The following is a 25,666-nucleotide window of genomic DNA, read 5'->3' as shown; positions in this document are numbered from 1 at the left end:
CCAACTGAGCCACCCAGGCGTCCCACAAGATTCAGTTTTAAGAGGCTCAGTCTTTCAGGAACTAGATGCTTCTGTGTATGTTTTGGTAATTTTTCTGAGCCTACATTTCCTAATCTGCATATAGTATGTTCGTCTTGCCCAGTTGATACCTAGTATTGTTTTAAGGCTGTGTACATGAAATTATAAAGTGTTATACTTATTGCTTTAGTTTATGGGGAAGAAAATTCATTTTTAAAAAATTAATTTTGTTCCACACTGCCGCCTCCCACCTTTTAGAGGGACAGACTCCTTGGTGTTAGCTTTTTAAAAATGTGGAAAATGTGATATCTGATACAATATTTAGGAAAAGGTTTTGTTGGCTGATCTAGTAAGTTCAGGTTCAGGTGTGTTTTGTTTTGTTTTGCTTTGTTTTTTTTCAAGGGCTTTTAATAGAATTGCTTTGGTCCAAGAATTCATGATAAACTAAATGAAATCCTTCAGTCTGCTGGATTTAGTGAGACCATAAATTAGCCCCATGGTGAATGTATCTTTCTTTTTCCCTTTTCATTTGACACAATTCATTGAAATGATGACTACCTAGAAGTGGTTAGAATTTTATATGTGGGAAAGTTGAAGAGAAAAACTTTAGAAAATAAGGTGTTTGTTTCTTTCTTCGTAGTATCACCCACGTTTGGTCCTTTTCAGTGTGCTTACCGATTTCAGTATATGTTACCTGATGTGTGTATCTTAAAACTGAGAGAGTTTATATTTAAGTGGATTTTTTCATCATTTTTACTGTCACTTGTAAGACTAAGCTGGGCATGATCCAATTTTCCTCAGGAGAATGGAGTAGGTTTGTAGGATGGGTGAGGACAAATGGACCTGCCTATAGATGTCCTCTACCCCTGTAACTGGTCTAGAACAAGTTGGGAGCAAACAGAGTAGGTGTTGTGAAGTAGAAAGAGGCATCTGTAGGGACCTCTGTCATGGGGAGCAGGACCTAATAGCGAGGCTGGCCCAGGAATGGGACTTAAGGTCCTGTTAAGAGCAAATTCTCAAGTAACCGTAATACTGGAGAGGTTTGTAAAGACAAGGTCCCCATTACACAAAAAAATCTGGGAAGCAAATTTTACCTCAGTGGTCTGTGGGCTGAGTCTGAAGAAAGAAAAGCCCAAATTGCAGCAAATGGGACTTAACCTCAGGTGCTAGAGTGTTTGGCTAAAGGTGCTCACATGCTTCCTCCTTGATGTTAGGGTGGGTCTGGAAGTCATGGATAGACCCCCGGATGAGGTCCTGTACCTCTAGGAGGAACCAGGTAGGTACAGCAGGCACTTCCCCAGGTAGGTGCTGTCTTAAGTTACCTTAGCGTTTGTGTCAGGGAAGGCAGTCTTTCTGGTTTCCTCTGATCTGGGAAGGGAGTGCAAGGCTCTGGAGGTCATTTTGATGCTGAAAAGAGGATCTAAGCTTCTTATATCAAAATCAGGCTTTTCTAAATATTGTGATGCACAATTTGGCACAGCTTGTGCACTGGGCACATTGAGATTTGGGAAGAACCGTATACAATGTAAGTGGCGATTCTGTGGAATAAAGGGCATCTGCTGTTGTGTTTTTTGGTTGGAAGGTGTTTTTTGCGAACATACATGAAACACAGTCATATTTTTGGGATATTGTATACATACCAAGGAAAAGTATATTTTCCTCTCTGAATTTTAATTTCTTATATAAATAAGATTAAAATCATAAAAAAAGAATAAAGAAAAACAAATCACCTGTAGCCTCAAACTCTTACACATTTTTTTCAATTATATCTTCTTTTATAGACCTTAAACATATGCTTACTTAAAGCTTAATTCTAAATATAGTATAAATATAACTTTACATATAATTTTTTTCACATCAATTTATAGCTAAAGGTAAATTCATTTAAAGCCACTAGTTGCACATTAACTTTACTGGGTTGATAAATTCACATCTGCAGAGTTGAACTTAATGGAGAAAAGGTGGGTCCATTTTGTTGTTGTTGAAACTAGGTTGTTTTGCATTTAAGAGTCATGTGATGTTAGAGTACTGATTCTTGAAAGTAATTTTATTTCTTAGTTGCCATATTAAGAACATACGGTTTGAGGCCAAACTAGCTATATTCACATGATGGCTCTGTTAGTTTGGATAAGATACTTCATCTCTCCTCCTCAGTTTCTAAAATACTACTACTTCTATTATTGTAGTGATGAGAAATAAAACAGAGCTTGATACCTAAGAAGCTCTTCACCATCATTGTTATCTTTGTCATCATAATCACATGATCACCAAGATAGTAGGTATTTGTTGAGTATCTACTCTTTATTAGACTGATGGGGTTCAACAGAGATGGAAAAAAGTTACAAACAGGATCTTCTAACAGAAGTTAGTGTATAGGAAGCGTAATTGTGTTGTGCATAATCATAGTGACTGAACTCCCTCACTGTTCATCTTCTAGTTTCTCTGAAGACACACAGAGAAGTAGGGAAGGCATTTACAGCCATTTAAAATGGGTTTTATTGGAATGAATGACATTAAGTGCTGAGATTAACTGCCAGAGGATTTGATTGTGAATTAAGAATAAAAGTTTTGTGGTTAAGAGTTAAAATTTTGTGTTTAATAAGAGAAGAGCTTAATGGATTTTAAGGCATTCCATTTATTGTTTTAATATTCTCGGCATTTATTATTAAAGTGGGGGTGGTTGTGGACTAATTATAGTCCATATTATGATGATTATGATGTTTTAGAGAAGACTGAAAATCTACATTTTTTTTTCCAAGCTAATGCAGTAGGGAAAATATAGCATCTGAAGCTTCAAATAGTTTGCTTGACCTCATATGATCACTAGTGAGGCTATGTGAAAGCACCAAGTTTTCAGAAAGTTACTTTTATGCAAATTACTGCATTTTTCTGTTAAATTCTTTTTTTAAAAATAAGGGGTTTTTTTAGATTTTATTTATTCATTCATGAGAGACAGAGAAAGAGAGAGAGAGAGGCAGAGGGAGGCGCAGGCTCCCCACTGAGCAGGGAGCCCAATGTGAGACTTGATCCCAGGACTCCGGGATCATGCCTGAGCCAAAGGCAGTCACTTAACCATCTGAGCCACCCACGCACACTTTTTGTTAAATTCTTAAACAAAAAGCATCAGTTTGGTAACTGGAGGTTGGAGTAAGAAATAAAAAACAAGGAAAGAATATGAAGTTATTAATACCATTATGTTAATATAACTGAAAATTTATTTAGGAAGAAAGTGGTAGAGATGATAGTGTGATTTTTATAAATTATAACAACTATAAAGTGAATTTGACCGATCATTTTACTGAATCTATATAAGGTCTCTGTGACCTATTAAATTAGAAAGACTAGGAATGCAGAACACATGCTTCTGTACAGCAAAAGAATAAGACAATGTTTAGATGATCTTAAACAATATCCTAAACTTTTTTTTTAATCCTGTGAGAAAGTTACAAAAGCAATTATGTTTATAAGATATAGACTAGTAGCTTTATGGTCACAGAATTTTAGCCTCAGGATGTTCATGTATTCATTTATGATGATACAGATTTGGCAGAATGACTTGGTAAATTTTTAAGAAAAATAATTGAGAAAGAAAAATTAATTTATTTGGTTTTGATAAGCAGTTATTTTAAGAAAATTATTTGAAGTGGATCAGAATCAGTAATGTTTTTAGCAGTGGATATTACTGAAGAAAATTTAGCATTGTTATTTGGTGTTATTTTAGGTACAAGTCTTTTGGAAAAGCCAGATTGATATGGTGGTATAGAAAGATAACAATTATTGGTTAGTGGTAATAGTTGCCTCATCCCATTCATGGTAATAATATCATAGATTGCCTACTGAATTATGCTGAGTGTTGTCAGAGAAGTGATTTTGTCACCGTAATAAAAATTGATACTGTTGTTTTTTGATATCTCATTTTTGTATTTTGTATTTTGACAAATGCCCTTCAGAATCTACCCTCATTTTTTTTAAAGATTTATTTTATTTATTTGACAGACAGAGATCACAAGTAGGCAGAGAGGCAGGCAGAGAGATGGGGAGAAGCAGGCTTTCTGCTGAGCAGAGAGCCTGATGCAGGGCTTGATCCCAGGAATCCAGCACCACTACTCTAGCCGAAAGGAGAGGCTCCAACCTACTAAGCCACCCAGGCACCCCAGAATCTACCCCCATTTTAAGTAAAAGGCTTACCTTTATTTTCCACAACATCGGCCACCATATTAAAATTAAAAATCTTAAGAGCCAAATCAATCATTTAATTTGAAGTTGCTACAAAGAAGTGGGGCCCCTTTTAGTTCCTCATGGCCACTTGTCTCTTTTCCTGGGATAGTTTAATTCAAGTCAAGTCAGAGATCTCCTAAAAAACAACAAACAAACAAAAACAACAAACACCCCTCTTTTGACACTTGAATAATCGTTAGGTTGAATATTATTATAATTGCTTACATTTTTACATGTAAAAATACAAATTTTTAAAAATCAACTTTTCAAGTAAAATTCTGGTGGCTCTTTTGTTAAACATCTGTCTTCAGTCTTGTATCAAAAAAATAAGGTAATTTGAGGGAGACTGGGATTTCAGCAGCGAAATAGTTGTGGTCTTAGGCCCAAGAGGTGATTATTTAACCTCTACTGAGGGATGTGGTACCTTATAATCACAGGTGAATGAAAGGAGTTAATTATTTTCCTTCATGTTCTCACCCTGTGGTCTGATTGCTTTAAATGCTTAGAAGTCTTAATAAACAATTTAATCACTCTAGCTATTGACCTGGAATAGACCTGTTATGTTAGGCCCACAAAGAAATGTCCAGTGTCAACATGATTACAAGTAGTTATTATTAGGACTAATACACAAGATAAAACTATACTTAAAAATTTTAGGGCTTTAAGCAGAGAGAAATTTAGTAAGTCTAAACCTTTAACTTGTAGAATTGATAAATATCCTAGAACTTTTAAGATGAAAATGGTTTCTAAAGTCATAAATCTTATGTACAGATGTTGTAAGTAAGACTTAGAAATATTAAGTTATTTTCACAATTAGGCTTTAAGCCTAATTTAAGAATAAAGACAATTGTTCCTATTGGTACCTCCTTGACAGTACAGCTTTTGATGCTCCCCATTATTTAGAAAATAACTGTGGAATACATAAAGATATCTACCAGAAATTTGTAGGAGAAAACTAGTATTCTGAATGGCTGAAAAATGGTCCTAAGTCGGGGGAATGACACATTACCTGGTAAAATAATCACTGTCTATATTGTAGGGTCACATTTAAAATTTTGCGTCTGTGCTAGAAGAAAAGAACTGTCATAGGTGGAAAACTTCATAACTTTGATTTATTTTATTTATTTGACAGACAGAGATCACAAGTAGGCAGAGAGAGAGAGGGGAAGCAGGCTCCCCGCTGAGCAGAGAACCCGATGCGGGGCTCGATCCCAGGACCCCGAGATCATGACCTGAGCCGAAGGCAGAGGCTTAACCCACTGAGCCACCCAGGTGCCCCTAAATTAGACATTATTGAAGAGAGGGTTAGTGAACAGTAAATTAGACATTATTGAAGAGAGGGTTAATGAACAGAAAAAAATACCCAAAATGTACACAGAGTAGCAAACAATAACAAAAAGGTGGAACATATTAAGAGAGAGTAAGAGATGGAGAATATTGTAAGGAGGCCTCAGTACACTTAATTTGGAGTCTCAGGAAGAGAGAGAGAGAGTGCTAAAGCAGTATTTGAAGACATAATTATTAAGAATATTCTCCAGATGATGAATGATACCCAGCCACATAAGTCTAACAGATTCTAAACAAAAAGGGAAATAAATAGTATAGTTAAAAATCCTAAAAACTAAAGATAAAAAAGAATCCTGAAACTAGGTAGAGAAATAAGACACATTATCATTGAATGAACCAAAATTTTACTTCACCTACACATATGTACTGGTGGATTTATTAAAAGACTGTTGTTCCAAATGCAGGAGTGGAGAAGGAAGGAAGGGCAGTAATATGGCACATATGTTGGTATATCTGAATGAACAGAATATATAAAGCAATAGCAATGCCTTGAGATATATATATATATATATATATATATATATATATGCAGAATTAAAACAATGCCCATAATATTTTATGTTGCAGGAGGGAAGAACTATAGATAGTGTTGTGAAGTTTCTTTGTTTTCCTTGCAACAGTTAACCACTAATTATAAATCATGATCATTTGAGGAAGCATGTGATTTTGTATGACAATCATTAAAATAGCATAATTTTTTCAAAGATTTTATTTATTTGACAGAAAGAGATCACAAGTAGGCAGAGAGGCAGGCAGAGAGAACGCGGTAAGCAGGCTTTCCACTGAGCAGAGAGCCCGATGTGGGGCTCGATCCCAAGACCCTGGGACCATGACCTGAGCCAAAGGTAGAGGCTTTAACCCACTGAGCCACCCAGGTGTCCCAAAATAGCATAATATGTAAAGAATATACAACTTCCAATTGCCAGTGTTCAAATAATGAAGAATAAGTATTAAACCAATTGAAACTAAGACCAGAAAGGCAAGAAAGGGAATGTAAAGTAAGACAGTTAGCATTTAGCAAGGCAATTGACTTAATCCTAATGTATCAGTAATTACATTAAATATACATTGTTTAGCTATAATAATCACAACAATGTATCTGTGTAAAGATAAACATATCAATCAATGGAACAGGTTAGAAAGCCCCAAAATAGACCTTCAGATATTTGGTTTTCTCAAAGGCAATAGTGATAATTCAGTGGACACATGGGGTATGGTCAGTTAAATATTCGTATGAAAATAACAAAAACAAACTGCAGCTCCTATCTCCTATCAATGTAAAGATTTAATCCAAGATACATCATAGGACTCAATGTAAGAGCTAACCCTGTTCAGTTTCTAAAAGAAAATACATGAAAACATCTTTGTGATTGTAGGTAGGCACAGATTTCTTAGAAGAGACACACAGAAAGTGTGAGTAATCAAATTAAAGAATTGGTGAATTTGGATTTCATCAAAATAAAAAACTTCTGCACTTCAAAAGATATATAAAGAAAATGAAAAGCCCACCTATGGACTAAGCACTAAGCTAAGGACAATCAGCAATGGGGAATTTCCTTTAAAGTTGGTGGGAATTTAAAATTGCTACAAACACTTTAGAAATTGTTTGCCAGTATCTTCTGATGCTAGAGATGTGCATGTCAGATGACCTAAAATTTCCTCCTACATTTATACTCATTAGAAATGAACGCATACGTGGGACACCTGGGTGGCTCAGTTGGTTAAGCGGCTGCCTTCGGCTCAGGTCATGATCCCAGCGTCCTGGGATCGAGTCCCATATCGGGCTCCTTGCTTGGCGGGGAGCCTGCTTCTCCCTCTGCCTCTGCCTGCCACTTGTCTGCCTGTGCTTTCTCTCGCTTCTCTCTCTATGACAAATAAATAAATAAAATCTTTAAAAAAAAAAAAAAAGAAATGAACGCACACGTGGACTAGAGGTATGCAAGATTATTCATAGCAGCATTATTTTCATCAACAAAAGACTGAAAACAGTTCAGCTACCCATCAATACAATAGATAACTGTGGTATATACTTAGACAATAGAACACACTGTATAACAATGAGAAAGATTTAACTGCACTTAACATGGATGACTTTCATAGACATGTTGTCCCACGAAGGGGCCAGGTACAAAAGAGCACACTGCGTGGTTCTGTTAATGTAAAGCTTGCACACAGGCAGAGCATACCTAAACAACCTAGCAATACTTGTTTGGGTGGTAAAACTCTAAAGAAAAGTAAGAAAAGATGAACATAAAGATCAGGTTCATTTGTGAGAGGAAAACGCTGGTGATCGAGAAGGGTGCTTTTGGGAATGTTAGCTTTGTTCTGTGTGTTTACCTAATGCTCTATGTGGTTTCATTTTTTTATATATTCATTAGCTATACATTTGTTCTGGGTTTTTTTCCTCATTTTATCTCACAATAAAAATAGTTTGAAAAGAGTAATGTGTTATGGCATAGATAAATGTTAATATCTTACATAATGAAGGCATGTGACAAAAAAGTAAGTTAAAATGTTTATGTGTAAAAAAAAAGTTTATGTGTGCACAGACACACATTCACATATACACACTCACAGCCATCCCAGAGTAAAACACAGGAGGATATATGCCAGAATGCTAACAATGGACATCTCTGCACTTTTCACAGAATATATACTATTTTATAACTAGGAAACCCTTCATTAAATATTATTTAATAAAATTAATACCTGTAGAGTGTGTTGTCTTCTATAGAGAAGACTGGGTTATTTATACTGTGTTGTTCAGGGAAGGATTTAAAGCTACTTTACATACAGTAAATGGCATTTTGAGCAAAATACATATATGCAATCACATAGAGACACTTCAGTCAATGGTGTGGTTATTAACAAAATATACCTTAGCTACAGCGGGAATAATGGAAATTACCCAGCAATTTTTTAATCCTAGACTGTTTCTTAAAGTCAGTAGTTCCTTTAACTTTCAACATAAAAAAGAACAGCATTTTTATGTAGCTAGTTAAAGGAAAACTGCAATTTGATTTTTTCAAAAAAGGGAATATTGTCTAAGGTCACAGAATTTGCTCAAAACATCCATGAATTCAGTTTCCTATTAAGAAAGCAACAGTGCCTACCTTGTAGTGTTGTCTGGAGTGTAGTGTGATATCATATAAATGCTTAAGCAGGGTTATTAGTATACATGACATGTAGAACTGATTTCTGGGAACTGGGTTTGGGAATTGGACCTGGATTTTTATTGCCTCGCTCTACAAATAAGCAATTATGTGTATTATTTAACTTCTCTTCCTTCATTTCCACATCTTTAAAATAAGGAAGATAACAGGACTGACCTCAGAGGGTTGTTGTGGGGGTAAAACAAAGCGCCCAGTTCAATGTCTAGCCCCCCAAAAATATCCATATAAATGTTAGCTCTTGTGGTAGAGCTGTTTTATATGTAACTTCAGGTTACCAGCAAGATCAGTTAAGAGCCTGGGACAGTAACCACTTGTTTTTCATATATGTCACACCTATAGCCTTTCAAAATTTTTCCTTTTGATAATTGATTACTGTTAAGTCTAATGCTGCCATCTATATAGTCATTTATGGGAATATTTGCCATGATTGGGCATAAACTATAGTCTGCAACCTTGGTATGAAGTTGAAAATTGGGAAGAGAGGTAATGGGGGGTAGGTAGAATGCATAAGTATTTCTCTATTTCTTGAATTTAACTATTTTTCTCCTCCTGTCTGGTCCTCCCCACCCACCAGGATCAGAGTAACAGTAGTCTCTCTCCAGATTCTTTCCATTTTGAATTCTCTGTTTCTGGGAGAAAAAAAGAAAAAAACTGTTTTTCGTTTTTTTTTTTTTTTTCCTACCAAGTCTTTCTCTCTTACTAAGTCTCATTTTCATTTTATGGAGTGGGGGGTAGGCTTTCTGTTTGACTTTGTGTGTAGGTGTGTAGGAACGTGGGAGCCGGGGAGGGTAAATGCATTGCTGTCATAGAAGACCTTCCTTGACCAGTACTCTGAATCATTAACCACATAGAGCCAGTGTTCCATTGTGTTCTTTTACAGACTTAGGGAGGCTGTACCTTGTAACCATGAGGTCTCTAAGTCTATTGCTTTGTAGGAGTATCCCGCTTCATCTCCCTTTAATTGGCTTACTGCTTTCTGAGCTCCAGAAATAATATTTATTTTACTCAGTGAATTTTGAGCTCAGTAAAGTATAGACATTTAAGCTTCCCAGATTCTGTAGCAAAAGGAGCTTGGAAAGTAAATGATGTATTTACCTTTTTATGGTCTTTTTTCAGAGGTAGGGTACTTGAAAGGGGAATTTTTTTAAGTCTCCACCTAGGTATGTGAGGACTTCCTCCTTATATGAAAGTTGAATTGCAACTAGGACAGTGCTGAGCTGTTTGTTCTTAGTCTCTATAGCACTCATGAAACCCTCTGATGTTCATTTTCTCTAATGTCCTTCAGGTTACTTGAATATCTTAGCTGGGCAGATATGGGGACATGTTGAGTTAGATATTGAATGGGGAGCTAGTATATCACTTTTTCATCTGACATTTGAAGAGTCCTGAATGCAGTATAAAATGAGAGTAAATAGTACCCCATCAATATTTAAAATCTGTGTGGAAAAATCATATACACCCCCCCCCCAATTTATGATCTCTGGGCACATCAAGTTGGTGACACAGTGACAGAGGAACAATTTTAAGAAAGCCAAATATAGTAGCTGCCAGCTAAGAAGAGAATTAGAAAGGACAAAAATGGACAATCCTTTCCAAGTAGCGTATCCCATACATGTGCCATCATGATGGAGTACTTTTTCTCCTTCTCCATCTATCACGTCTCCTATTTCCAGGACACATAGAAACCTGAGTGGGTTTATTTCTTCTTGAAGGTTCAAAAAAAAAAGAAAAAGCATATATTATTACTCAGAAGAAGTATGGAGCGTGGTCAGTTCAATTCATGTTGCTTGAGCAGTTCAACAATGTTCTCAAGGCCCTGGGATCTTTCCCCCTTCTGTGCTGCCATCCTCATCATGTTGGCTCTGACCTCAGCTTGCTTACCCACCACTGTGGTATGACGGTTCCTGGGCTCTGTGTGACCATTCACACAACTTGTGCAAGGTTTTACATAGCCATTCTAGGGGTCCACTAGCTTGCTCTTCTTTTCTCAGAAAGCTACTGGGTGAGGTTCTTCATCTGGGAGGGTAGTATGGGGAAAAAGACAACTGATTTTTGAAGAGGTTTTAATAATATATCTTGGGCATTTGTGCAAAATGAGTGACTCTGTTTTTGAACATGTAGATCTAAAACACATACATGCTAAGGGACACAGGTGGGCTCCAAAGCCAGTGTAGTCTTGAAATAGGTGAGGATTCAGGCTGTGATTTGCTTTACTAAATCCCTAAAAATGTTGGTACTTGACAGTGTTCTCATTTTTTATTTTTTGGCTGTACATACATGTTGAAAGTTTCCTCTAAGTCAGTTACTTCGTTTTTTCTTTTCTTTTTTTATCTTGATGGCATATTTCGCCCTACCCATGACCTCGGGCAGTAGTGATGCTCAGTGAATACTGCCGACTGATTGTAATATTCCAGAGAAACTTCACAGTTATGCAGTGTCTTTTTCTCTCCCCCTCATTGGCTGAAAACCATATTGCTTGTGAACCTGGTGATTGTTTATACCAAAACTTCTGCACTCTCAGCCAAAATCAAATCAAACACTGGGAGGTTGTGGAGGGAGAGGGGCAGACATGGTAAGCTCTTCAGAGCTATACTCTTGTAGACAGTGATTGCTCTAACCTCTTCTCGCCTCTTTCCCTAGGAGTATCTTAGAATTAGCACTCCAGAGTAAAGTAGCAAATGGTATACATTGCAGTCAATATCTTGCTTTCACTAATGCTTCTCTGCTCTTTGAGGTATGAGTCTTATTCAGAGCACTCTTCTATAAGCTTATTAGTGCATACACGAACAGAGTTTGGTTGGCAAATAACCTGGCAGAGGACATTCAGCTCTCTACAGCTTTGTCTAGTCAACCAAACACAAAGCATTTGGGACCCAGGTCTGTCTGTCCTTTATACTATTGTAGGTATGTCATTTGCTCTCTTTATGTCTAGGCTGGCCAGTATTTACCTACTCCTGGAATCTTCTCTCTAACCCCATTGGCCCTTGAGAAAATGGGTTACTCCATAGACGTGATGCACAGTTTCCGCTGAATTGAATTCTGAGCAGTGTAAAGATAGTTTCCTGGCTAGAGACATTATCTCATCTTCCATTTTTACAGTACCCTCAGCTCCTGACCAGCTTCTCACTCAGAAACTGTTTATTCCTGAACTTACTTCTCCAGCTGTCTCTTACTTCTCCCATTCTGGGTGTCCACGGTTACACTTTTGTTTTATTCACTTTAGGAATAAAATATCCTCCTTTGTCATTGGTCCCCAGCTTGCCCATTACAAACACATTTATTTCCATCATATTTTCTGACCCTTAGAGACTGACATTTTGTCTATCACTAAATGGCTAACCTAAATATGTTTTGCTGTATAATGAGGAGGGGGTCTATTTATTGTGCATAAATAATGTATTGACTTATTCAGTAGTTTATAAAGATGTAAGCTTAATTTTGCCATTTTTTTCTCAGAAGCCTTACTGGGGTATGTGATTTCATATGACGTTCAGGCAAGCCAGGAATAATAGGAAGATTTTATGTGTAAAATTGGCTCTTTCAAAGGTGGTTTCCATTTTTAAAGGGAAACTGAAAAACATTGGACCATAGCAAGTTTATAATTTTTTAATAATTTTTTATTCAGTGTTTTTGAGTTATTGAAGCAGTTCTTTAGTAATGGTCAGTTTTCCTTGCTAATCACATATAGTGTTTGTGGTTTTTTAACCTTTTTTTTTTGTAGTCTGATGAGAATGGCAAAGGTTTTGAAGCCAGATCTATGCTGGTATGGAGAGAATGGCAACACTGTGGCACTGAGTAAAGAAAGGTGTTGTCATTGTTTTTATTTCACACTCTCCAAATTACCTGTGATGAGCTTAAGAGGTTTCATTCACGCGTAGAAAAATTTTAATTATTCATAGTGCTTTGGTGTACCATAAAAGTCAAATTATTAACACTGTAATTTGTTCAGATAGCATTTAGTAGGAAAATATATCAGAAATAATTAATTGTTCTCAAGTTACGATAAGGTAGATATATCTACAGAGGGCAATCAGAAAGAGTAGCAGTAGGATACTGATTGCTTTTTAGAGAAAAAAAAAAATTCCGTTCTGTTAGTAAATGTTCACAATTGTGAGAGGCAAATTCCCACTGGGGAAGAGTGTTTTCCAGGTTGTTTGGCTGCCAGGTGTTTGACGTTGTGTGGAGTCTTGGATGCATAAGGCTTACAGCCGTCTTTGGGAATGACGTACCCCCAGGACCTCAGCTTTCTGCTGTTAAAGCTCCTATTTTCAAAGCCCGCTAGTGTCAGTAGGAACATTCCAGTGGTCTCTAGGTGTTAATTCTAGTGAAGACCATAGTTTTCCCCTCGACTCTGAGATAGCTACAGAAGAGGATACCTGTCTACTAACAAAATTAATTTAGAATGTTGCCAGTGAGTGAACCACATGTTCTCCACTGTTTATAGGATTTGACTCCTATCATTTATTAATGGAAATAAACCTTGCCTCCTTTTGGTCTGTTTTAACATAACTGCACGCTACAGACATGATTTATAATCATTCTAAAGGTAACGAAAGTCCAAGTTGTGTGATCGTTTGCTCCGAGACCATCCATATTTTTCCCTTTCCCTTTTTCTGTCTCCTTGACCTAGCAGCAGGAAGCCTTTGTTTGAGGTGTTCATCTGGAACAACTTTTCCACACTTGTTTTCATGTTCTGTTAGATTACAGGGCAGCAGGCCTACCTTTGAAGCTCCTTTCTCTTTTGTTTCTTTGCCGTGCACTCCAGTAATTAACTTTGTCCTTCTTTTATTTGTTCCAGTCAATCGCAGGCCACTCTGCTGAGCATCTTCTCCCAGGAGTACCAGGTTAGAAGTTTTCTCCTTTGTGAGGGTTGACAGGTGCCTAATTGAATGATGAATGTCCCTTTATTTCTTTGTAATTGAACTGCCAGCTCTCTGATTGGGTTGGAGGATGTTCTCCTTTCCACATCAAGCACCGCCTGCGTCTCAGTGGAGGCCTGCCAAGCCTACCCATCCATCTGTCTAATAACATCTAGCCTTTGCTTATTTGGTGGACCTGTAATAAATTATGCTAAACCATTATTATTCTGACAATAATAATTTCCCTGTGTTGCGTGGTTCTATGTGCTAAATGTTTGCTGACTTGCACTGTCAGTGCTGCTTTCCATTGCTGACAGAGATGATGATAAATGACCATTGCTGGAGTGGCAGAAGGCAAGAGAGGCAGAAAATGGAGTCATTTATCATGAGATGACAGGTGTCAGTCAAGTGGCAAGTCTCTATGGAATTACTTTTTGTAGTTTTCAAATAAGTTGTTTTTAAGCAATGTTCTTCCTGGTTAAAAATGGCAATTGGATTGTAAAACTAGAGTGCAGAAGACTTAGATGGAATTGAATTGGGGGAAAATTAATACAAAGGTTGAAAGAGGGAACAAGTTTTTCTTTGCCCTCTGCAACCCTAAGCAAACTTATTTAGATTCAATTACTATGACCCTGTTGGCTTTTACATACATACTGTACCTTGTGCTACAGGCTGAAGACATCCCGGCCAAGCAGTAGAGATTAAAATGCATAGATTCGTAGAATGGAAGGAAAAAAGACCTACCACCGCCCAAATCCCCAAACTATTTTTCAGTTTGCCCTATATGCTAGATATTAGGATGAAGAGGTATGTCATTCTGTTCTTGAACCTGATGCGTGACACAACATAAGAATCTTTTTTTGTTTTGTTTCAGAAACATATTAAAAGAACACATGCCAAACATCATACTTCAGAAGCGATTGAAAGTTATTATCAGAGGTATGACCTGCCTGCCCCACTAGAGGGTATCATAGTACCTATTAATTGTAATAATAATTATGAATAAATTAGGTTACTAAACTAATTGTCTATATAACATTTCAGGGCATTGTGATATAAGTCTTACTTAAGACTTCAGGTGTATGTTTGCTTGATTTCTCAAATGGTTTGTTTAAAGAACATGGTGAGGCTGTCTTGATTGTATATATGCATACTGTGTAAGAAATCCTTACAGTATTATAGAATCTCAGTTAGCTACTTTAAACTTATTGTAAGTGTGTATCTTGTATAGATACATGTTAATATACACATGTATCTATGTATATGTGTGAAAGTTCTCAAATCAAGTTTTCTTTCTCATTTAGATCAACAAGTTGAAAAATACATTAGAAAAGAAGATTGAATTTTGGTTCACTTCTGTTTTGTATCATAGGTATTAGGTTTGCCATTTTAGAAATGGGGAAAAAAAGTGGGGGGGCCCCTGGGTAGCTCAGATGGTTAAGCATCTGCGTTTGGCTCAGGTCACGTTCCCAGGGTCCTGGGATTGAGCCCTGCATCAGGCTCCCTGCTCAGTGGAGAGTCTGCTTATCCTTCTCCCTTTGCCCCTCCACCTTGCTAATGCTCGCTCTGTCTCTCTCTCTCTCGCAACTGAATAAATAAAATCTTTTAAAAAAATGGGAAAAAAAGGCATGTCAAGTAAGGACATACAGAGATGGATAATAATAGAGGACTCTCACATTTTAAGTGGAGTTTTATATATTTTTTAAAATATATAATGATGGGTTTTTTCCCCAAATATTTAATTAACTTATTTATTTATTTGTGTGTGTGGGAGAGAGAGAGAGGGCACCCATGAGTTGGGGGAGGGACAGAGGAAGAAGCAGACTCCCTGCTGAGCAGGGAGCCCAATGTGGGGCTCCATCCCAGGACTGTGGGATCATGACCTGAGTCGAAGCCAGATGCTTGCCTGACTGAGCCATCCAGGCATCCTGGGGTTTTGTATTTAAAAAGACAATCTGGGTACTAAATCAACAATGTAGTATCCAGGGGATATATTAATTTCAGCCTAATTTATTATAAATAGTTTTCAACCTCTGTTCTAAAACAGAATGTTTAAAGTTGCTCTCTTATAAAAGTTCTAAAAATGTTGTTGTCTTTGTAATATGACTGAATAATTTATTAACTGTAAATGGTAATGGTTTGCATTAGAATTGTTGGTTGGTTTCTTAAAGATTTCAAGGACATATTAGAAAGGAAAAATGTCTGAAATATGCTCTTATATTATTACGCCTAAGATTGACAGATCAACGTTTCTGTGGTGAGAGTGACACCACTGATTTTAGATGAAGGATTTTTATGCACAAAAGTTTTATGAATGAAATGAGTATCTAGAATAAATATCGGTATGATGTTTCTATCAAGTCATTTTTAAGAATTGAGAAGTGTTTACTGAAAAGAAAAGTTATTGAAGTTAGCCTTTTAAAAAATTATACACTGTGCCATGTATGATAAGAGATGCTTTCAGTTTTCAGTAGTAGCATCTGTTAGGAATACAGACACCACATATGCACACACACTTTTGTGTCTAGGAGAATTCCCCTGCAAACAAGTCCTTGTAGAATTTGAATTGATTTTTTTCAAAAATTACAGTCCTCATCAGTGACATTAACATTTGAATGAAAGTTATACCTAAATCATTCATGAAAAATGAAGAATGGCTCACAAAGTGTTATGAAGTCCACAATAGCTTTAGAATCCAGACCCTCCAAGGAAAGACTGAAAAATTACTTATATGTCAAAAAGTACATTTTTGATTGTAAAAATGATTGTGTTAGGCCATTATATAAAAGTTTGGTTCTATGTCCAGTCTTTAAAACCTTGGTAACATAAGCAGTGGAAAATAGAGCCTTTCCTAGAAATTTGGAGATCTGCTTACCGGCCATGGAGCTACTCCCTGACTGTCATTTTCACTGTTGCTTAAAGGCTATTTTAATTAGATAGTTTCTGTGACCTCTCAGTGTTGCTTTCTAAAATTTAGTTTCATTTAAAAGTATACTTAATTACTGAGGTATAAACATACTATATTGGATTATCTGAGCGGGTCAAGCCAAAATAAAATTCTTTCCTGTAAATATGATTACTTTTTGATAAGCATTCGGGTGAGCAATAATGAGAATACAGAAATATATACACATGTATTTATATATGCTTATACATTTATTTAAATGTGAGAATCTCAATTGTTTCAAGGAGTCGCAACATTTTGAAGCAAAAATGTGAAGTTAGGTTGTTGTAATGGACAGACTAATAGGAAAGCAAGTCTCACCAGTTTCTCACTTGACCATTCTACTCCCTGGCTTTCTGCCCTCTACTCTGTGCCTGGAGATGGGTTACATTGTTACCTTGCAGATGGATTGACCCACAGCCTCTTGTAAATGTGCTGGTTTAATGTCCCTGTATTCTCTAAGGTAAATTGGCCTTAAGAGAGTTTTTTTTTTTTTTTCCAGCTGATAATAATAAAAGCAAATTGCATTATATCAAAATATATTTAAGCAGTTTGACAATATTAATACTTTCTTCAATTCTTTTTCTTTTATAAAAGTAATACTTGTATATTGTAGAAATTATGCACACTTGTGATGGTATAGAAAGGAATGAATGAGCACCCGTAACTGTGGCAACCAGAGATAACCACTGTTGTATTTTTCATTCTAGTTCTTTGTCAATCCATTTTTATATAGATGAGGTCATACTATATATACCATTTTGAATCCTGAATTTTATACTTGGAAAAATGTGTATGACATAATGTCACTTTGTAGAAAGCTTTTTATAAACATTTTATTGATTGCATTATTTCGTCATATGAAAGTACCTCACTGAATTATAACTCTGTTGAACCTGTATGTTTCCAATGTTGTAATATAAAAATAATACTGTGATAAACAGTTTGGTACATAAGTATTTACATATTGGATTAGTTTTTTTAAGATTTCTGTGTATATAATTACTGGCACAAATAATGAGCATTTAAAGATTTTATTATATGTTGCCAAATCACTGTCTAGAAAGGTTGTAATGGCTTCCCCCCTAACACTGTCAGGGAATTCCTGCATCTCTGCATTCTTGATATTGCTGAGATGATCTCAATTCAGAATTTGAAGTCTGTATTTATAAACCATACAGTCCACAGTGTGATTCCATTGTGGTTAACTGAAAGTTCAAAGTATCCCAATATCAGCTGAAAATGTTTTCTCAAGCTTTTGAATTATTGAAGAAATTTCCTCACTTCTTCATGTTGTACAGATACACTTTGGTGTTCATTTTGAAAACAACTCTTTTCTTTCCCCCTTTATTAATGGCATTTTATTTCCAAATTGGAAACATACCTGGTAAAATTTATTTAGATCCAACCAGACTGTTGCATAGGGGCATGTGTGCACATGTGCACAGACACATTCACTGGTGGTCAGATTTGCAAATCCCCATCAACAGCAAAGTTTAGAAATGGTGTCTCCCATATTTTCCCTTCTTCCAACACACACTGTTTGAGGGCCAGCTTTATTAGCTTTAGAGAATCAGATCAATTGGTTCACACGGAAAAGAGGCTAGCTCAAATATGTTATTGACATTACATGAAAAAAAGTTTCTGAAAATTTGAACCACTGCTTTGTTTAATTAGCACAACTTACTTTGCACATACTGTGTCCCATTTACCAAACTAGGAATCAAGCATACAAATTGAATAAGACATGGTACCTGTCCTCAACTACTCTATTTTAGTGGGAAAAACAGCTGCATACATGGAGATGGGCTCCAGAAGTTTTAAAGGTAGAATCAACAAAGGTGGTATTCAGCTGTAAGCTTAGAATAGAATTTTGATAGGTTTTTGAAATTCTACCATTATAATTATTATGAAAATAATAAACATCAAATAACTTTGCCGTTGATGTTTTAAACCAGGGATGCCTGGGTGGCTCAGTCGGTTAAGTATCTGCCTTCAGCTCAGGTCATGACCCAGGGTCCTGGGATTAGCCCCCAGTAAGACTCCCTGCTCAGTGAGGAGTCTCTTCTCCCTCTGCCTCTCCTAATGCTTATGCGTGTGCCCTCTGTCTCTCTCTTTCTCTCAAGTAAATAAAATCTTTAAAATTATTTTAAATTCAGTACATGTTGTTTTAATCTTAGATGCTAATGAATCTTTCACACTCAAAAAAAAACCATAAAACAGACTTTCCATGAAGATTTTTTAAGGATGGTTTCACCCACAAGATAATATTTCTTAGTCCTCCTATGGCAAGGCTTAGAGGATGGCATATAACTTCTTTTTATATATACATGTTTTAATATACAAATAGGTATTGGGAAGATGGCCCAGGTCACCATAATGTAATATCCATTATCACATCTTTATATATCAGTTGTAATTCAGATCTTTGCTAAGGATCTGTTGGATGTAGGTTCAGCATTCATTTGTGTAGTCCTCTCCCAAGGAGCTTCCAGGCCAACCGGAGAGAGAAACAAGCCATTGTAAATGTATGGAAAGTCTACACTGCAAGTTTGCACAAGGTGTTTTGAGAATGCAGAGAAGGATAGCATTAGAAATTTCTGATCATGTCTTACTGAATGTTTTCTGTAATTAGTATGCTCCTTTGATTGCCAATCTAAAAATTGGAATAAAACTGATGCGTCACTTGGTATAGAAGATGAATAAATATATTTAGAAGCAGGTCTACCCTTTTCAGCGTTTGAAGGCTCCTCAGTCGACCTTGGGAGAAGGGGTTCCATTTCAGAGCTTTACTGTTCATCAGCTAAGAGAGCCCAGACAGATTTCATCCATACCCTGGGGTCTTGTTTCTTGACAACTAGCAGCTTTTAACAAGCTCATAATTAGGAATTTCCACTGTATTAAGTACAAACATGTTTCTGTGTAGATATAGAGGGTTATTGTTTGACCATCTCCTGTTCTTTATAAACTTAATAGAGACACACCATTGGTTAATGGTTAATGCGACATGTACATGAAACCATGGAGTTTTGAGTCCAAACGACAGTTCTCTGGCATAGGTAGCAGTCTGTGGTCTAACTATTTTTTTTTGTTTTCATTATTTTCAAACAGCTTTCAAAGCTTTGCTCTGGTCACACTAGAGCCTTTCCTGGTCCTCAGACACCCCGGACACATTCCTGACATTTGTGCTTATTGTTTTCTCGCTGGGAATGTTCATCCTCCCATGGCTCCCCTCTTGCCTTCTTACGGGTCTCAACCCATGTGTCGCTTCCTTAGAGAAGGCTTCCCCACCCACCCATCCAAGCTTCCATTTTATCGTAGAATAGGTCATTATATTATGTAGGTACTTCTGTGTTTTCATTGTTTGTCTCTCCACTTCAGTATCACTTCTGTGATGGCAGGAACCATGGAAGGTTTGTTCTTTGCTGCTCCTTCAGAACCTGGAATAGGCCCAGTACAAGTTAGCTCTCAGAAATATTTGTGGGATAAATGAATGTTGAGTAGGAAGCTGTAAAGATACCCTAATATCAGTATAGGCTTAGCTAATCTGACCCAGAGCCTACACCCTTAATGAATGTACATGTTTGGTGGATATGAACACAGGATTAGTTGGTGAGACTTGGCCAAACGGATTGGCTGTTTCCGGAACAGCCCTGTCAGCACAGTGGAAATGTTGTGAGTTGATGTGAGGTTCTGAGCTAAGCTGGTTCCCAGGGTCTTTCTCTTAACCGTACTTGCCTTTTTTTTTTTTTTTTTTTTTTTAAATTCTGAGAGTGCTTATTTCTCAATTAGATTCTTAAATAGTTTTAGATTTAGATTTAGATTTAGATTCTTAAATAGTTGTTTTAAGGAAGTCCCCAATACATGGTAATGGAATTTGTTAGAATTACTTTGAAGTTATAATGATCCTGAGACTTCCTACCTTGAATAAATTTACATTTACTCCACTTTGTTTATAGGAAAAATCATACATCTCCATAAATATACTTGTGAAATAATACATTTTAGTATCTGCTTGTGGTAGTTACATGGAAGACCTCATCTGTTGACTTTGATTTTTACTATCAAAACAGATATTGTTAATTTATTCACTCAAACAGCATACTATAGAGAAAACATCCATATCGAATGTATTTTTCTTGTCCAGTATGGCTTTTAAAAGTTATTAAATCAGTCATTTATTAAAGAAAAAAATATATGTATAATACAATGAGCTATTATAAGCCAGAACTGTTTTAGGCATAATTAGTTGAATAAAATACAATTCCTCTACCCTCATCAGGCTTTCAACCCTGCACTGGGAAATGGGTCTGAGGTGGACAAGTAACTAGGCAGATACAATATGCTGCTATATTAAGTGATGGAGAGATCCTTACCACCTTGGGACACCTAACTTAACTCCTGGCTTGTGGTGGATTGAGGAAAGTTACATGTAATCCAAATCACGAGTTCTTCAGGTAAAGGTTGGAGTGCAGAACTGTGATGACAGATGGGACTGGGCAAGGACAGTAGGTGGAAACCAGATTATGAAGAAGTTTATAAGAGGTATTAAGTGGTTATAATTGAACCTTGAAATTTGACTTGGGGCTCTGAAATGTTTTGAGGAGAATGACCCATTCAAATTTTTGCTTAAAAAAAAAAAAAATCACTTTGGCTTCCATGTCTGGGATGGATTTGGCGAGGTTTTTTTGTTGTTTTGCTTTGTTTTGTTTTGTTTATAGCTGGGTTAGAGTAGGAGGAGGGATGGAGGTTATGCTTGAAATCCAGGACAGATCAAATGATGGCTTGTACTGCCTGACACTGACCCACCGATGACAAGTCTGCTCCATTTGTTTCTTAATAAGGTGTCAACCAATGGATGCTTTTCTCAAACCATAAGAATAAACTTATTTCCTTTGCTTAAGGAGCTTATGGTATAAAGCCAGGTGATAGGGCTAGTTCTTTTCAAAAATAACTTCCATCTTCACAGAAGGGAAGGGGGCCCGACGTGCTCAGACCTCACGCCCCCGACTTCAGTTAGTAAGTTTCCAGTTGTTTTGAGGTAAGTTGTTTTGTTTTCCTTTTCCCTTCTATGCTTTCCTATGACAGTAGCATACTTTAACTAGAGTTGAGTGTGGCATTTGCCCAAGAGAAACGTGTACACACAAGGGATGCTGACAAGTCTATGCTGGCCTTTTCTTGTCACTGCATTACCACTTGGCTTTGTCTGTCTAGGTACCTGAATGGAGTGGGGAGAAATGGAGCAGCCCCAGTGCTCCTGGAGCTGGCCAATGAGGTAATGTTATTGTTATTATTTTATTTAAACCTGCATATAAAACCTAAGGGGCCTATCTAGAGTAGCTTTGCTTGGAATTATAATTAACCTTAAAGAAAGAGGTTTTGAGGTACATTCGACATTTAAATTGCTCCCTGGTCTCTTTGTAGTTTTAATAATTGGACAAAGAACTTCATATACTAATAAATCAGTTAACATAATTAGTCTGCTTCTTTTAAAGCAAATGTATAAACAGCTTCTTGGTTTCTTATTTTGTGGGAAATTTCAGCCAAACAGCTCAGGACATGCTCATCTTTGGATATGTTGTCTTAATTTAGTGTGAGAAATACCTGTGTTAAATAAAGAGGTGCATGCCAAGAAAACCTATTCTAACTACTATAAAAATGAAGAGAAAAATTATGAACTTAAAAATGTAATGTTTACTTGATTTATTTTTTTGTTAGCAAACTTTTATTAATGTAAAAGATACATGCCTTGTAGAAAAGTCTCTTTATATCAAAAACATACCGTTCTTACTACCACCAAATATAAAGTGATTTATTGAACTTATTTGTTAACTCTGATCTGCTTCTGTTTGGGGAAACAAATAATAGTCTTACATTTAGAAAAGGAAACCCTAAAGATTTCCCATGAATGAAGAAGCTGTAAAAAGTTCATAATAGTGGCGGAGAACATACTGAAAAATAAAATATTTAATTCCTAAACTTTGAAAAATTTATCCACTGTAATAAGAGCAATACAATATTTAGTCTAACTTGGAACTGCTTATGCAAACCTCACAGGGATGGAATGCAATGTACACTGTTTTCGTGTTGCATTATAATGGAAAACATAGAAGCAAGGCAGAAAATGTGTGTTTGCATTAAAGATGACTCAGTACTGTGAGCATTAAGTGTTGTGGTAGCAGCAAGTTCTACATGTTACATTAGCAAGGAAGGATGGTTTCTCTCACAGCTTCTGTCTGCTGTGCACCACTACAGTCAGCAAATGAGCAATTACCTATCAGATAGTAGAAGGTTTTAATAGTCTAGGCAGTGTCTACACCATCTGATAGGATAGTTAACATATAAAATGCACATCTCCTCCTAGCAAAACACATATTCAGCTTTTTTCTACTTCTAAAGCGAGGTGGTTTTTAAATGTCTTCAGACCTGTTTGTTATGAGTTGATTCTGTTAACAACTTGAGGTTACTATGCTGTAACTAGGAATTTAGTGATTGTCCTTTATGAAAAAAATAAATAAATAAAGGAGGGAGCTAACAGCATCTGGAAATAATGGGGTACAAATATGGTACTCATTTTTATAGACAATGATATTAATGACATAAGTTTTACGTAGTAGCAATTTATATTCATTTGAATTTTTAATGGATCATTCTGTTGAGCTTAGTTTATTTAGCTGCCTTCATGGTCCACCTTCTGGTACTGTGGAAATTTTCTCCTATGTCGGTAAACCTGTTATTTATTATGAATGTATAGAATACTTAACTAAAAAAAACCTAAAGAGATATTAAAGATATTTTCTGTCCTTTGGCTTCAGATTAGCATAGAGGTAATAGCACTTTCTGAGTGACTGCAAATGCATCAGGGAAATTTGGGAATGACTGGTACCAGATTATGTTTTCTAAACAACCAGGCTGCCATTTTTATATGATAGTTAATACCTAAATGACATATGCTTGCATCTGGTGACAGTTGATGTGATGGTAATGCTTTATGAGTCAATATATATTTAATCAGTGGAAACTGTAAAAATTGATGAGAAATATATAACATTGGTATGTTACAGTGTACAGTAGCGCCCTTAAACAAGAACACTGTACTGTTGATTTGGGGGCCAGAGACTAGATACGGTCTTCAGTACTTTTAGAGATATCTTAATACTAATTTTCCTATATCAAGGCTAATATTTTAGGAAATCTCATTTTGTTAATAATAATAAGATTAGTCATGCTGTTCTCTCCACACAAATATTTTCAAGTGAGATTTGAAGCACTACGAATTTTACTTACATGCTAAATTCTGACATGAAGCATGATGGCCCTATTTCAGAGAAAGATGGACACATGATTAATATGAAAATTAGGGAGATGCAAGTACCTGAACTAATAAGGTAGTCCTTATTCAGGCTGGACTACCTTCAGTAATTTCACCATTTTTCATGTGTCAGCTCTGATGTGGGTTACTAGGAATAAGCAGCTTCGTGGAAAGCATTTCTTTCTACTTGGGGAATTTAAGGGCATCCAAGTACATACATATTTGAAAAAAACTGTTCATACAAATGAAGCCAGCCTTTTTGTCTAGTTACTAAATCAAGATAAAATTTTGGTATGAAGACAGGACTTGAAAACCTGTCAAAAAAAATTCATGGTGATAATATATGAGGAACATTTGCTATCTTATACCTAAGATAAAAAGACTTATTTTAGGGGAATATTAATGCTCTTGAAAAACACACACCTATTTTCTGGGGAAATTAAATCCATGGTTAATAAAATATCTGACAACCAAAAAGAAAACAGTATGTTTCCAAAAGAGTAGATGTATTTTTAATTAATTAAAATGACCATTGGCTTGAGTATTCCTGTTTTCTGTTTGATCCTTTGGAAGAAGGTTACTTCCGTGGGTTCTGTATTAACTAAATTGATAGGTAACATTTCAGATAAGCCTAAGGATGGGGCTCTTACAGGGATTATTATTGTTGTTTTTTATTATTACTGTCTCTACAGTATCAAACAAGATAGTAAACAAGGTATTTGATATGTAAGGAACTTATACCAAAACTTGGGTTCAGGCTTTAAGGATAAAATAAACTAAAATCAGTAAAATCTGTATTTTTGATGGCTAAGGAAATTTAAGGTAGTTTCTGGAAGTAACCACTAACAGAAGGGATTTTTTTGAAAATTCAAAACAATGTAAATATAGACAGTTGAAAGAACGAAGAATGGTTAGAATGATAAGTAATATTGGCCTACTGGTGGAAAAAACTGGGGAGAATTGAGAGAAGTCCCTTTCACTGTTTTAGATGAATACATTTCCAAGTTGTTCCATCCTTTTGCTCCAGTATTATATGCAATAAATTTGGCCCACTTATTTTTTCACCAGCACAGATCATACTTGCTATAATTTTATTATGATGGAAGCCACCAAGAGTAGGAAAGATTTTAATGAATGATGCTTGCTGTGGTTGATTAAAATCGACTTAATCTTCAGTGTTGACAAAATATTGGAATATCAACTCATTGCACAACTTGACAGTTTTAATTTTCTATTTCTGTTTCATAAAGGTGGACTATGCACCCTCATTAATGGCTCGGATTATACTAGAGAGGTTTCTACAAGAGCACGAGGAAACTCCACGTGAGTTATGTTTTTTCTTTTTTCTAATGGTACTCTTTTACTCCCTTCCCCCAATTTAAAAATAATTTACACAGCATTTCAAGTCACTTAATGAGAGCCAGATTCCAAAACAGCTATCATGAACAGTTAATGACAATTAAATGTAATATAAAGGACCACCCACAACTTTAGTCTTCAGAATAATGCTTTCTTCTTTGTCTAAATTCTACAGTCACCTCTTCATTCAGCAAAATAGACAATGTGTATCAAACTCAATTGATTCATCTTTCATATATAGAACAAGATACATCATTTAAAAAACCACTGTCAGGAACTGGCTCTAGAAGAAACATTCATCCTTTTTATTTTAATTCAGACTGGAGAAATACTACTTCCAAATGCAAACGTGAATTTCACTGGTCTTCGTACAAGAAAATAAAAAATAAAAAAAGGAAAGAATAGAGCTACAGGAGGAGGTTCAAGCCTAAATTAA

The 25,666-nt window shown here is 36.1% G+C and overlaps 1 protein-coding gene across 6 annotated transcripts in view; it reads left to right on the top strand.

Annotated features, from left to right (window-relative positions):
• Positions 1–25,666, top strand: part of CDIN1 (CDAN1 interacting nuclease 1) — a 237,204-nt gene that overhangs the window by 35,635 nt on the left and 175,903 nt on the right. For 4 of the 6 annotated variants that reach the window (XM_082735654.1, XM_082735657.1, XM_082735655.1 and 1 more), the window contains exons 2-5: positions 13,555–13,600; positions 14,490–14,554; positions 21,774–21,834; positions 25,122–25,194. In XM_082735654.1, the coding sequence (XP_082591780.1) occupies positions 13,555–13,600; positions 14,490–14,554; positions 21,774–21,834; positions 25,122–25,194 (245 nt within the window). The remainder of the gene's footprint in view (positions 1–13,554; positions 13,601–14,489; positions 14,555–21,773; positions 21,835–25,121; positions 25,195–25,666) is intronic. The other 2 variants (XM_082735658.1, XM_082735659.1) reach the window with 1 other exon arrangement.

The sequence above is a fragment of the Mustela nivalis genome, assembly GCF_964662115.1.
Source record: "Mustela nivalis genome assembly, chromosome: 6".
In the NCBI taxonomy this organism is placed as follows: domain Eukaryota; kingdom Metazoa; phylum Chordata; class Mammalia; order Carnivora; family Mustelidae; genus Mustela; species Mustela nivalis.
The sequence above is the reverse complement of the archived record's forward strand: the minus strand, read 5'-3'. Positions and strand labels throughout refer to the sequence as shown.